The sequence below is a fragment of the Bos grunniens genome, chromosome 11, assembly GCF_055505025.1.
Source record: "Bos grunniens cultivar Pamir isolate PY7600 chromosome 11, Bosgru_T2T1.0, whole genome shotgun sequence".
NCBI classification, from domain to species: Eukaryota; Metazoa; Chordata; class Mammalia; order Artiodactyla; family Bovidae; genus Bos; species Bos grunniens.
In genome coordinates this window covers 58,107,066-58,122,465 of record NC_141175.1, presented here as the reverse complement: position 1 = coordinate 58,122,465, position 15,400 = coordinate 58,107,066, and the positions used below count along the sequence as shown (strand labels likewise).

At 45.2% G+C, this 15,400-nt stretch overlaps 1 protein-coding gene across 2 annotated transcripts in view; it reads right to left on the bottom strand.

Annotated features, from left to right (window-relative positions):
• The window catches only part of TCF7L1 (transcription factor 7 like 1), a 202,819-nt gene that overhangs the window by 20,500 nt on the left and 166,919 nt on the right, over positions 1-15,400 (bottom strand). For both annotated transcript variants that reach the window (XM_086326520.1, XM_086326521.1), the window contains exon 4: positions 7,445-7,528. In XM_086326520.1, the coding sequence (XP_086182646.1) occupies positions 7,445-7,528 (84 nt within the window). The remainder of the gene's footprint in view (positions 1-7,444; positions 7,529-15,400) is intronic.

The window sequence follows — 15,400 nt, the reverse complement described above, 5'->3', positions numbered from 1 at the left end:
TGTGTATTTTTGCCAGTTCTTCTTAATATCCTGTGCTTCTGTTAGGTCCATACTGTTTCTGTCCTTTATTGTGCCCATCTTTGCATGAAATGTTTCCTTGGTATCTCTGATTTTCTTGAAGAGATTTCTAGTCTTTCCCATTCTATTGTTTTTCTCTATTTCTTTGCATTGATCACTTAGGAAGGCTTTCTTATCTGGGACATTAAAAGAGACTAAAAGACATGTCAGTGAGATGTAATTTGTGATCCTGGGTTGAACTCTGGACCAAGAACAACACACATCTCAACAGACATAACTGGGACATTTACCAAAGTTTCAAAATATACTGTGAATTAGACAATAATCCACAAAATATATTGTGTGTGTTAGTTGCTCAGTCATGTTTGACTCCCCTGTCCATGGAATACTCAGGTCAAGAAAACTGGAGTGGGTTGCTATGCCCTCCTCCAGGGCATTTTCTGAAGCCAGGGATCGAACTCAGGTCTCCTGCATTGCAGGCAGATTCTTTACTAGTAGTGCCAACTAGGAAGCCACCATTATACACATACATATATTACTTTTCTGGTTTCAAAATAATTTAATTAGGGACTTCTGTGGTGGCCCAGTAGTTAGAACTGATGCCATGCTTCCAAGGCAGGGGCCTTGGGTTCTATCCCTGGTTGGGGAACTAAGATTCCATATGCCTCATGACAGGGCCAAAAAATAAAAAAGATTTTTAAAAAAGATTTACTTAAAAATCCTGAATGTGAAGAGAAACTGGACTCAGGGGCAGAGAGGGGTTCAGAGGCGGGCATCCACCTGTCCCCAGATCGCTGATTCTCCAACCATTCATAAATGCTCCCTGAGAATCTGTTCTGCCAGGCATTATGACAGGTGCTGTATAAATAAATATGAACAAAACAGAGTGAATTTTATCTTGAGTTGGTTATACTCTGCAAACCAATTTATTTGCTTTGTGTGGTTGGGCACCATGTTCCATGGAGAGAGTGGAGGGCCTAAGAAGGGACAAGGTATGTGGGGCCACAATGAGGGGTCAGGATAACAGTCCACATGCAATAATCAGACATTACTCCTGAGTTATTAGAGCTTGTTTTGAAGGCACACAAATTCAAGTGGTAATAACACTTAACTCCATCCCCAGCCTGGCCCCGTTATGGCTTGTTTATATGCATTCCCTCAACAGGCAGCTTTGACATGACTCACTACATCTCTCCAAGTATGCAGGCTGTTTCCTTTACTTGCCCTTTCCCCAGGGCCAAACTCATCTTAAAATATTTCGCTCATGATTCCAAAAGAAATTTAATAATCAAGTGTTTTCATTTTTCTAAAAAAAAAAAAAAAGTGTCCAAACCTCCAACTACTTCCGGTAACCTGGTTACCTGCTGACACTTCCAGCCTAGAAAACCTGGCAGTAGACTGGAATGTTTTCTGGTTTCTGCTTCCCTTTTGCCTCTGTTTGTAGTGAGGCTGCAATTCTGGCTGCCGCTGGGAATCTTCCAGAGAATCTTCTGGCTTGCCGTTGATAAATTAAGATACCTATAGCCCCAACCCAGACCAGTTTAATCATATTCTTGGGAGCACTGATGCTAAATTCTATAGGCTTATTATCTCTATTATCTGTGTAATGTCTCTGTTTGGTCTGGTATCTAATTTCAAAATTCATCACCTCTTAGTCTGCTAAATAAACTATATTTTTATTTTTAATTTTTAAAATCCTTATTTATTTATTTGCCTGCATCGGGTCTTAGTTGAGACATGAGGAATCTTCGCTGTGGCATGTGAGCTTAGTCATCCTGTAGCACACGGGATCTTAGTTCCCTGACCAGGAATCGAACCTGTGTCCTTTGCATTGGAAGGTAGATTCTAAACCACTGGACTACCAGAGAAATCCCAACAATAATTTATTTAATTTCTTTCAGATTTTATTATTTTTTAAAAATATATTTTTAAATTTATTTGGCTGTGTAAGGTCTCAGCTGCTTTGTTGCGGCATATGGGATCCAGTTCCCTGACCAGGGATGGAACCTGGGCCCCCTGCATTGTGAACATGGAGTCTTAGCCATTGAACCACAGGGGAAGTCCCTATTTTTTTTTTTTAAATTAAGGTATAATTACTTATAATGTGTTCGTTTCTGCTGTGCAACAAAGTGAATCAGCTATATGTATACATATAACCCCTCTCCCCAAACACTCCTCCCATTCCACAACTCTAGGTCATCAGAGAGCACTGCAATGAGCTCCCTGTGCTCTATATAGCAGCTTCCCATAACAGTATTTTAATTGTTCTTTCCTTCTCTTATTAATAGCAGTGCTAGAGGTGGTGGGCAATCCCAAAGAAGGGCAATGCCAAAGAATGTTCAAACTACCGCATAATTGCACTGCTCTCACATACTAGCAAAGTAATCCTCAAAATTCTCCAAGCCAGGCTTCAACAGTACATGAACCGTGAACTTCCAGATGTTCAAGCTGGATTTAGAAAAGGCAGAGGAACGAGAGATCAAATTGCCAACATCGGTTGGATCATAGAAAAAGCCAGAGAATTCCAGAAAAACATCTGCTTCTGCTTTATTGACTATGCCAAAGTCTTTGACTGCTTAGATCACAACAAACTGTGGAAGATTCTTCAAGAGATGGGAATACCAGACCACCTTACCTGCCTCCTTAGAAATCTGTATTGCAGGTCAAGAAGCAACAGTTAGAACTGGACATGGAACAACAGACTGGTTCCAAATTGGGAAAGGAGTATGTCAAGGCTGTAGGCTGTCACCTTGCTTATTTAACTTATATGCAGAATACATTATGCGAAATGCCGGGTTGGATGAAGCACAAGCTGGAATCAAGATTGATGGGAGAAATATCAGTAACCTCAGATACGTAGATGACACCACCCTTATGGCAGAAAGTGAAGAGGAACAGAAGAGCCTCTTGATGAAAGTGAAAGAGGAGACTGAAAAAGCTGGCTTAAAACCCAATATTAAAAAAAACGAAGATCGTGACATCTGCTCCCATCACTTCATGGCAAATAGATGGGGAAACAATGGAAACAGTGACAGACTTTATTTACTTGGGCTCTAACATCACCACAGATGGTGACTGCATCCATGAAATTAAAAGATGCTTGCTCCTTGGAAGAAAAGCTATGACCAACCTAGACAACACATTAAAAAGCAGAGACATTACTTTGCCAACAAAGGTCTGTCTAGACAAAGCTGTGGTTTTTCAAGTAGTCATGTATGGATGTGAGAGTTGGACCAAAAAGAAAGCTGAGCACTGAAGAATTGATGCTTTTGAACTGTGGTATTGGAGAAGACTCTTGAGAATCCCTTGGAGAGCAAGGAGATCCAACCAGTCCATACTAAAGGAAATCTGTCCTGAATATTCATGGAAAGGACTGATGCTGAAGCTGAAACTCCAATACTTTGGCTACCTGATGTGAAGAACTGACTCATTGGAAAAGACCCTGATGTTGGGAAAGGTGGAAGGCAGGAAGAGAAGGGGATGACAGAGGACGATATGGTTGGATGGCATCACCGACTCAATGGATATGAGTTTGAGCAAGCTCCGGGAGTTGGTGATGGACAGGGAAGCCTGGCATGCTGCCGTCCATGGGGTCGCAAAGTCCACTCAGTCGTGACTGAACTGAACTGAGAGGCGGTGGTGGTGGTATAGTAGCAAGCTAGCAGTTATTGGGGCTTATTTTGTGCAAGGCAAAATTCTAAACTCATTACAATGCATGGGCTCATTTTCACACAACTCTGAGGTCAAATCTTCTTCTAATACCTATTTTATAGACGAGGAAACCAAAGCAAAGAGAGATGAGGTAATTTCCTGAAGCTTCACAAGTAGGAAGTGGCAGTGCTGGGATTCAAACCCACTTTATTACACAATCTCCAACACACATCGTCCTCCCTGGGCATTTCAGGTTTGGCTCCTATTCACACACACGTGTATCTCAGATAACAGAATGAGAAGCTCTGACTTGAAAATGGAAAACGGTGGTCTCCTTCCATTTTCTGGAATATTAAGTAAGGTTTTCTCCTGTGAAGTTTTCTTTAAGCTTTTGAGGCCTGTTTTTCTGCTTTTCTGTATGAGAGTACAGAGTGTGATAATATACAACTTCCTAGAAAAGTATCTATTTTTCTATCTACAATGTAATGTATCCACTATTCATGGTTTTCCACTCTCAGACATAACATGAGCCCCTGCTCCACCAGCTGTGCTAAGATGTCTCTCAGTGACTGCAGGTTTGTCTGGCAGTGAATGCTGTGAGTAGAGAACCTTGTGGAGAGTTTACGAATTTCATGTATTTTTATGTCACTTAAACGGAGATAATAAGTGAGGATGAGTAGTTGATTTATTTGAGGAAAAGGGTTTAAAAAAATGGAATCATAGAGAGGGCAAAAAAATGTGGTAATGTATATTAATACAGCTATAGTCTTTCCAATACCCGTGAATGGATGAGAGAGTTGGACCATAAAGAAGACTGAGTGCCGAAGAATTGACATTTTCAAACTGTGGTGCTGGAGAAGACTCTTCAGAGTCCTCTGGACTGCAAGGAGATCAAACCAGTCAAACCTAAAGGAAACCATTCTGAATATTCATACATTGGAAAGACTGATGCTGAAGCTGAAGCTTCTATACTTTGGCAACCTGATGCAAAGAGCCGACTCATTGGAAAAGACCCCGATATTGGAAAAGACTGAAGGCAAGAGGAGAAGGGAGTAACAGTGAATGAGATGGTTGGATGGCATCACTGATTTCAATGGACATGAATTTGAGCAAACTCAGGGAGATAGTGATGGACAAAGAAGCCTGGTGCACTGAAGTTCATGGGGTCGCAAAGAGTTGGACAGGATGTAGTGACTGAACAACAATTAATACAGTCTCCTGGGGCCAACAGGAGAAGGAAATGGCACCCCACTCCAGTACTCTTGCCTGGAAAATCCCATGGATGGAGGAGCCTGGTAGGCTGCAGTCCATGGGGTCGCTAAGAGTCAGACACGACTGAGTGACTTCACTTTCATGCATTAGAGAAGGAAATGGCAACCCACTCCAGTGTTTTTGCCTGGAGAATCCCAGGGATGGGGGAGGCTGGTGGGCTGCCATCTATGGGGTCGCACAGAGTCAGACATGACTGAAGTGATTTAGCGGCAGCAGCAGCAGCAGCTGGGGCCAACAAAAGAATTATAGGAAGCAGAGGATTGAGAAAAGGTGGGCAAATGAGCGCTGTTAGGTATTAGATGGTAAACAGATCAGGAATGGAGGTGGAAGGTCTAGCTCTTGTGTGAAGTTGGGTGGTGAATATTAGAAGGGAAATATAGGAGGAAGAGGAGGGCTGGTGGCAGGCTTTTTGTTTTATTTTTCAGAGCTGGATCACTCTGTGCAGCAGGTGGGATGGCAAACTCAAAGAGTCCATGTGCTTGTTTTAAAAATAATTCACCTCCTCTGAATGCAGATGGAGATTTTTGAAGATATGCAGATAGGATGTGAAGGATGCTGGATGGGGATGTGCCACAGGATGGATGGGGGGCATCAGCAAGGATTTGAAACACTGAAAGAGGGCTTCCCTGGTGGCTCAGTCTAAAGAATCCACCAGCCAGTGCAGGAGACTTGAGTTCAATCCCAGGTCTGGGAAGATTCCACGTGCCTCGGAACAACTAAGTTTCTGTGCCACAACTCCTGAGCCTGCACCCTAGAGCTCAGAAGCTGCAACTACTGAAGCCCGAATGCTCTGAGAGCCTGTGTTCTGCAACAGGAGAAGTCACTGCCATGAGAAGCCTGAACACCACAGCTTAAGAGTAGCCCCTGCTCGTTGCAACTAGAGAAAAGTCTGTGCAGCAATGAAGACACAGCATCGACAAATAAATAAATTTTTTAAAAAAATTTTTAAAAAAAGAAATAAAGACAGATGGCTGTGCTGGGAGGGGACAAGCCAGTTTTGTGGTGGTGATGGGGGTTGTCGGGATGCCCTGTCCTCGACTGGCCACTAGTGGGCACCTGCACCTCGCACTTGGCCATCAACAGTTGTCTTGGAATCTAGAGGGTCACAGGCAACTTCCAGGCCTATCCCCCCTCCCCATGGGGCATGTTCTTTAGGCTGCTCAGGTCTTGGTGACGGGCCATGGAACCTCTCAGGGCAGCCTGTTCTGGATGGCTGTGACAGTCACCTGAGAACTACACAGGACATTGGTCTGTAAACTACCCAGGACTCAGACCCTGGAAGTTGGTCTCATGATTACTGGAAATCATACAAGCTCACCGTGCCGTGACTTATCTCTCTAGAGATACCTTCCTTCTCCTCAACTAAATTCTAAATTCTTTAAGCTTTTTAAAAAAATTATTATTTTTTATTGATGTATACTTGATAGGTATGCTGTGTGCTCAGTTGCTCAGTCATGTCTGATTCTTTGAAACCCCATGGACTGTAGCCTGCCAGGTTCCTCTGACCATGGGATTTCCCAGGCAAGAATACTGGAGTGGGTTGCCATTTCTTCCTCCAGGGGATCTTCCTGACCCAGGGATCGAACCCACATCTCTTGCATCTCCTGCACTAGATTCTAAGCTTTTAATGAAAAAAGACTGTCAGGAGATCTTAAAATAAGAGGAGATGAAATATGAATGAGATGAAATTCTACATCTGGGATTTGCTTGCAAACAACCCAGCGTGGTGGAAGGAGGAGTGTGAGTGAGGAAAACCATTGAAATTTTACAGAATTAAGTTTTAGAAGCATCATATATTCCAAGGTCTCCCTTCTACCTGTGTGCTCTGTGTTTCTGAGACTCACTGCACTAGAACAACACTAGTCAGCTTGTGGGGCATGTGGGTTGCCCCAAGCTCCTAAGAAAGCCTGGGAAAGAGGGATACAGGGTCCTAGCTGGGAGCATCTCCTAGCCCATCAATTTCAGTCTGTTGCAAGCCCTGAGATGAGGAGACAGATCCCACTGCACCTTCTCCCAGGACCCTCCAGACCCTCCTTTGTGACCGTGTCGCCTCGGACATTGGTAGAAAGACGTTGGTTGCCTCTAGGGATTTTTGTTTGCATATATTTTAATTGATTCTTTCCTATAACATCCTGTACAGAACAGCCTCTTCAACTGTTGCTGTGCAGCTCCGAAGAGGAAGTGAGGGCTGTGAACCGAGCTCTAGTGGGAGAGAGAGAACTGAGCTGCCAAGGTGGAGGGCCGGCGGAGGAGGACCAATACAAGCCAGGGGCAGGGCTGGCATTTCTGAGCTCATGACATCCTGGGTGGTGTGTGCGTGTACCGAGGTGGTAGTGGTAGAGTGGTAGGGACATGCAAAGGCAACACTCTAACTGCTGCACTCCTGACCGTCTGGCTCACACACTTGGGGCAACGCTGCTAGACCTTCGGGAAGGTGGAGGCAGTGATATGGGACAAGGTCAGTGAGAGTGTCCCTTCTGTGCTTTAAGAAGAACAGACTTACCAAGTGTGCTGGGGACGGTGACCGGGCGTCCTTGACTGTGGCGCTGGCGGGGACATCGAGGAGCGGCCATTTCATCTGCAGGTACTACACAGGGGACAGAAAACAATGTGGCTGGTGAGAGGGGGCCACGCAAGAGCTCCACGTGAGCTGGAGCCAGGGGCTGGGGGGCAGACACCAAGCTTCATTTGACCTGCGTGCTCCTTACTGGGTCAGTGTCCAGAGATCGGAGCAGAGTAGAGCATATATCGACACCGCTACCGCCACCAGCCCCTGCATCATTTTGGGGTAAACACGTGACAGCACAACTAACCAAAGTATAATATTCAAAGCCCCTACTGCTGAGAGTCATTAGGTGTGAGACAGCAAGACTCGTCAAGGGACCCAGGGCTCCAAGACGGTGATCCTGCCTGTTCAGTTCCATCTCTCACAGCATCACACACAACACTCCCCAGGAAACAGCCTCTCCAGAGCAATCTGGGGAATGAAGGAATACAAACGATCTGCCTGACACCTCCAGGGTCACAGGGAATATCTGTCCTTATTAAGGATGTGGATCTTTACTTCGCTGTAGTGTTTCTTGATCTTGAAAAGATTTCCCAGTATCCTGCCCTCTCCCATGCATCACTGCAAAAACGCCAACCAAACAGTCCCTAACACACACACACACACACACTCACACATGCACTTTAAATGAAAAGTGATTAACACCAGCCTAGTAGTCTTGGGCAAGAGCCTGGGAGAGAGTGGGTAGAGAGGCAGTGAGCGGCTCTGGAGTCGGGTGTTCATGGGCTCAGGTTCTCACTCTGCTGATTATGCTGTGTAACCCTGGATAAGTGTCTTAACAACTCTGAACCTCAGTTTCTTCATCCATAGAGCAAGGTGATTATCACTAACTTGACAGGTTGTTGGAAGGATTAGGGACAATGTCAAGTCTTGAACACAATCCTGTGCCCATGGATGGCGTTTGATAAATGGCAGCTATTATTTTCATAAGCAAACCATTAATCTTTGCCGGGAGCAAAACACACATGCTGGCTTAGTGTCAACACTGATACAGTGCTTCTGGGCAGCAGACCAGCCTTGCAGGCTCTTTGCAGAATTCTTGAGGTTACTTTGAAAATTTGAGCCCTCATGGGAAGTGATGGCTCCAGGAAATGTTTCCCCAGGGAGACAGAAAGAAGTCTTTGAATTACCCCCTTGCTTCAGTTTTGGGACTGGGGAATAAAATCATGACTTGGCCTTGAGCTCTGAGCAGAGGTCAGGAAAGGAGGTTGGGTAGTACCCCTTTGCTCTCCATCAACCACAAAAATATGACTGAGAGGGCAGGGGCTGGACTTGCCACAAGGTGTCCACAGGCAGGAATCACAACCCAAGGACACATTAGCTAAGGCCCAGGGAGTGGACAGACAGCAGCTGGGGTGGGCCAAGTGGGCCCGGCCATGGGAGGTGGAAATGAATGGGGACCTCGTGAATAAGGACAGGTCCACTCTGAGCCCTCTGGTCTCCTGCCTCTCCCCCAGCTGAGTGTCATCTTGTCCCTACCTTCTGCCTATCTTATTTGCTTCCTTCCTTTACACCCCCACTCATTTATTTCCCTTCTCAGAGCCTACATTTCCTAGATGAACTAACTGCGATTTAAATGCCTTTGGCAAGTCAACGGCACTGGACAAATGTATCATTAGTAAAAACTCATTTCCTCAGTGAATAACTTTTGTGCCACCCTGACAGTTTTCACAGCAGACTTACATATGTAAAACAGTTTAACTTCCATGACAACTCTGCTATGACATGCTGGGGTGGCTGTCTTAAACTGCAAGACGAGCTAATGGAAGTAAATTCAGGGTAGATGACTTGCCCACGTTATGAAAAGCTGGAGCTGAGGTCTCTTGACTTCAAATCCCACACTCCTCACCACAACATGATTCATAAAGCTTTTCTTAACACAATCTTCTGGAACATTCCACTGCCCCCCATAGCCTTTTCTTGGCTCTGATGGGTTTTTTTTCTCTCCTTTTATGTCTCAAACAGGGCTGGCCACCCAGAAGCTGAATGAATACATACATGGCAATGTATTACTGTAGGGACTCTTGAGGTGGCCAGAGCTTGCATGTTGAGTACTGATTATCACACTTGTTTCTCTACAACCACAAATACCAGGTGAAGTGTTCCAAATTTACCCCCCGTCACATGAAACACCAGTGTTCCTAAAATCCATCAACTCTTCCAGCATCTGGTTCCCTGTCTACAGTCACGAGGGTCAACACCGAACACTCTTCACTCTTGTTGCTTTCTTAGACACGCATGTTGGGGTGGTGCAGAGGAATTGATCTGAATCCTGATTTGGGACAGTGCTGGAGTTTGGGCTCTTTAAGAATACTATCTGCTTAGCTTATGGGCTGGTAGACATAGCAAGCTTGTAAGATTCTTGCAGTTTCTCAACTGTGGCACCATTGACATTTGGGGCTACAGAATTCTTTGTAGTGGGGGCTATCCTGTGCATTTGAAGATGTTTAGCAGCATCCCTGGCTTCTACCTATTGAATACCAGTAGCACTCACTCTTCTGCCTGGTTATAATAACCAAAAATGTCTCCAGACTTTGCCAAATTTCCAAACTTCACCAAATATCTCTGGGAGGGGCAAAACTGACTATGTATGTATGTGTGTGTGTGTGTATTCTTTTTCATTATAGGTTATTATAAGATATCGAATATAACTCCCTGTGCTGGACAGTAGGACTCTGTCTATTTTGTACATGGCAGTCTGTATCGGCTACTCCCAAGTTCCTAATTTAGCCCTCTCCCACCCCCTTTCCCTTTTGGTGACCATAAGTTTATTTTCTATGTCTGTGAGTCTGTTTAGTTTTGTAAGTAAGTTCATTTGTATCATATTGTAGATTTCCATATAAGGGATATCATATACTATTTGTCTTTGTCTGAGTTACTTCACTTACTATGATAATATCTAAGGTCCATCTATATTGCTGCAAATAGCATTGTTTTATTATTTTTTATGGCTGAGTAATATTTCATCGTGGGCTTCTTAGGTGGCTCGGGTAAAGAATCTGCTCAGGTAAAGAGCAGGTTTGACCCTGGGTTGGAAAGATCCCCCAGAGAAGGAAATGGCAACCCACTCCAGTATTCTTGCCTAGAAAATCCCATGAACAGAGGAGCCTGGTTGGCTATAGTCCATGGGGCTGAAAAGAGTCAGACATGACTTAGCAACTGAACAACAACAACAATATTCCATAGTGTATATGTACCACATCCTCTTTATCCATTTATCTGTCAACGGATGTTAAGGTTGCTGCCTTGTCTTGGCTACTGTAAATAGTGCTGCTATGAATGTGGGGGTGCATGTATCTTTTCAAATTACAGTTTTCTCCAGATATATGCCTAAGGAGTAGGATTGCTGGATCATAAGGTAACTCTGTTTTTAGTTTTTTCCAGAGTAGCTGCTCCAACTTACATTCCCACCAACACTGAGGGATTCCTTTCCCGCACACAGGGCCCACTCTCACTCACTAATTATAACTGAAACCTGGAAGCTTGGAGGGTGGCTAAAGATCTTTAGCCTGGTCTACCGCTGAAGTCTGGCTCCTTACAGATCAGTCAGGCAGCTGTGGAGAGGGGGTTCTGGGAATAGTATGCATCTTTGCAGGACCCTTCCAGCTCCAGCCGATCAAGGAGGTTGAGGGTATGGCACATGGGCGTGCCTGTGTTCAGAAACAGTTCATTCCAAAAGGTAGGGAAATGGAGGGCTGTTGTTTCCCTCTTTCTACTCTTTGGCTTTTTTTTTTTTTTTTTTAAGATTTTGAAACCAGTGGTGGGGGTAAGGAGTGGGGAGAGACCTGTAAGAGCTGGAGCCCCTGTAGCTTGGTGTCATGGAATATCTCTGCATCATAATTCTGAAGAAAGGAGCGTTCTAAAGGGACAGCTGAGCTTCTCAGCACCACAGGTTGGGAGAGAAGGAGCCAGCAACACCCCCTTGTAAGCCTTCCCAACCGCATCCCCAGACCTTTGGAGGTGCTGTGCACTCCTAAACTCCTAAGTCAGGCTCAGCCCGATGTTCAGTGGAAATAAATCTCTCTTGGCTGTAATTCTCATGTGCGAGCGGCCAGCCCCACAGGGCTCATCACTCATTGGTGGAGAACATGTTCTTGGGGATTAAGAGATGTGTGGCTGAGCCTAGATGCTCTGCATAGTGATGGCATGTGGACAAATGAAAACTGCTGGTTTCTCCAAGCCCAGCCTAAGCTCCGTCCAACTGGCCACAGCTGGCTCCTGACCAGTGTATCATGGTCGGACTTCAGCACCTCCCTACTAGGGGATGCTCACTGGGATGGAGCACAAGGGACCTGTGGGGCCTCAATGCACCGATGGCCAAGCAACAGCAAGAGTCATCGCTTATGGGATAAGCACTCTCTTTTGTGTCAAAAAAACAGAAAGAATGGTGAGGACCCAAATGGTGAGGACTGCTAACCCTCAATTTACAAATGCTACTTAACATGCTGCTGTGTGCGGTGACTCTCTGAGACAGGCTAGGTAGGCAGCTTTCCAATCTTATTGAATCTGGGAAACTCTTTTCCGTGTGTGAGGGTTCCATGGAACACACTTGAAGTTGTTAAAGTGTTTTTTTTAAAAATTTTCTTTTCTTTTGGCTGGGCCATGCAGCATGTAGGATCTTAGTTCGCCAACTAGGTATCGAACTGGTGCCCCCGGCATTAGAAATGTGGAGTCTTAGCCACTGAACCACCAGGGAAGTTTCCTGTCTCTACTTTTTTATAGTTGATTTACAATGTTGCATCAGTTTCAGGTGTATAGCACAGTGATTCAGTTATACACACACATATACATATATATATATAGGAAGATCTGCTATTGTGGTATTGTGGTTCAGTTAAGTAGAGTGAGGCTGTGGTTTAGAATGTGTCTTTATGTTAAGGAAGGATGATTCTATTCCTATTTTCAAATCTCTTTCACTGGGGCAGATGTTGACTTCTCTTAGGATCTACCGAAAAGGTGGTTTCTCTCACTTGACTCAGACTGGAGATTATACCTAGAAACAGATTTCCTTACACTGAAGCACCCTTGCATTCTCCAGGTAAATCCTATTCGATCACAGGGGTTTGTTTGTACTTGTATGTATTGTGGAATGCTAAACATGAATATTTTCAGATTTTTACTTCTATATTCTTAAATGAGACTGAATAGTTTTCTTTCCTTCCTCCCTTGCTGACGTCTTTATCAAATGTTGCTATCAGCACTGCCTGCCTGTGGGCTTGGTTGCATCTGACTCTTTGCAACCCCATGGGCTGTAGCCTGCCTGGTTCCTCTGTCTGTAGAATTCTCCAGGCAAGAATACTGGAGTGGGTTACCATGCCCTTCTCCAGGGGACCTTCCTGACCAGGGATCGAACCTGCATCTCTTACGTCATTGGCAGGCAGGTTCTTTACCACTAGTGCCAGCTGGGAAGCCCCGCTATCAGTGTTGTTTTGGCCTTATTATTTATAAAGGGTGCTCCTGCTCTTTTTCTGAATGTTCTGGGATCCTTTCAGTATCTCGGGCCCCTCCCCAGGCCCCTTCCATGGGGATAGCCCTTGGCCAGGTGGGCAGGGGCTTTCTTGGTGGCTCAGACAGTAAAGAATCCACCTGCAACTTGGGAGACCTGAGTTCTATCCCTGGGTTGGGAAGATTCCCTGGAGGAGGGCATGTCAACCCACTCCAATATTCTTTCCTAGGAAATCCTAGGGACAGAGGAGCCTGGCAGGCTATAGTCCATGAGGTCACAAAGAGTCAGTTACAACTGAACAATTAAGCCACAGCACAGGTGGGCAGTTTCCGCTCAGGTCCAGCCTGGGGAAGGGTCCCTGTGTAGGGTCTCTCACTGGAGAACCGGAGCCCTCCTCCTGGAGGAAGGTGGGGCGCTGGGCCCGCAGAACTGTGTTGTGCCTGGAGACCGTGCAGCAGATTAATTGCAGCTGTGCCCTGGAATTTCCCCAGCACACAAATCTTCATGATGCAAAACAGCTGGGAGGAAATCCCAGCATGCCCTGTCCAGAGGCAGAACTGCCAATGAGCGCTGGAGATTAACCCTCTGCCTCCCAGAAGGTAGGGACAGCTCCTTCCCCACCAGGCCCCCCAGTTCCAAACTTGCTGTGTTAGAGACAGGACACTCAGGACTCTTGGCAACGCCCACATTCTCCCCATCTAAGTGTTCTCACAGAAAACCCTGTAAGCAGGTCCAGGCAAGAGAGGAAGCTAAGCCTCATGGTACAGACGCAACATCAGTGTTCCCAGTTAGGGGCTCCTTACAGCCGGAAGCCAGAAGGCAAGTCAGCTTCACTCCACCAAATGCCTCTTCTCCTTGTGGGGAGGGACAGACTTGGCACAGAAAGAAAGGGCCCCTGTCTCTACCTTTCCTGTCTCATGGTTTTCATGTGTTGGATCAGAAGCTCATCAGCTTAGGTGACCAGTCTTTCCTACCTCTCTGGTCCCTCATGGTGAATGAAGATTCTGGGACACTAGAATTGGGCTCCTTTTAATACAGAGAAGACCTTCCCAAGCCTCCCTCCCAGATCATATGGTGGGCCAGCCATCCAGGAACACAGGCCAGAGACCCAACCCTGAAGGCAGATGGCCATCCACTCTCCGATCCCTTTTAAAGGTGATTTTTAACATCAAGAATTGTATTATAGGGATTTCCCTGGTGGTCCAGTGGCTAAGATACCACACTCCCAAAGCAGGATGCCTGGGTTTGATCTCTGGTCAGGGAACTAGATCCCACACACTGCAACTAAGAGTATGCATGCTGTAACAAAAAAAATACAAGCTGGATTTGGAGAAGGCAGAGGAATCAGAGATCAAATTGTCAATATCCGCTGGATCATAGAAAAAGCAAGAGAATGCCATAAAAACATCTACTTCTGCTTAATGACTATGCTAAAGCCTTTGACTGTATGGATGACAACAGACTGTGGAAAAATTCTTAAAGAGATGAGAATACCAGACCACCTTACCAGCCTTCTGAGAAACCTGTATGCAGGGCAAGAAGCAACAGTTAGAACAAGACATGGAACAATGGACTGGTTCCAAACTAGGAAAGGAGTACGTCCAGACTATATATTGTCACCCTGCTTGTTGAACTTACATGAGGAATATATCATGAGAAACGCTGGGCTGGATGGAGCACAAGCTGGAATCAAGATTGCTGGGAGAAATATCAATAACCTCAGATATGCAGATGACACCACCCTAATGCCAGAAAGCAAAGAAGAACTAAAGAGCCTCTTGATGAAGGTGAATGAGAAGAGTGAAAAAGCTGGCTTAAAACCCAACATTCAAAAAACAAAGATCATGGCAACCAGTCCCATCATTTCATGGCAAACAGATGGGAAACAAATGGAAACAGTGACAGATTTTCTTTTCCTTTTTTTTTTTTTTAAGATTTTATTTTCTTAGGCTCCAAAATCACTGTGGATGGTGACTGTAGCCAAAAGACGTTTGTTCCTTGGAAGAAAAGCTATGACAAACCTAGACAGTGTATTAAAAAGCAGAGACATCACTTTGCCAACAAAGGTCCATATATCAAAGCTATGGTTTTTCCAGTAATTATGTATGGATGTGAGAGTCGGACCATAAAGAAGGCTGAGCGCAGAAGAATAGATGGTTTCGAATTGTGGCGCTGCAGAAGACTTTTGAGAGTCCCTTGGACAGCAAGGAGATCAAACCAGTTAATGTTAAAGGAAATCAACCCTGAATATTCATTGGAAGGACTGATGCTGAAGCTGAAGCTCCAGTACTCTGGCAACCTTATGCAAAGAGCCGATTCATTGGAAAAGACCCTGATGCTGGGAAAGATTGAGGGCAGGAGGAGAAGTGGGTAACAGAGGATGAGATGGTTGAGTGGCATCTTTAACTCAATGGACATGAGTTTGAGCACACTCCAGGATAGTGAAG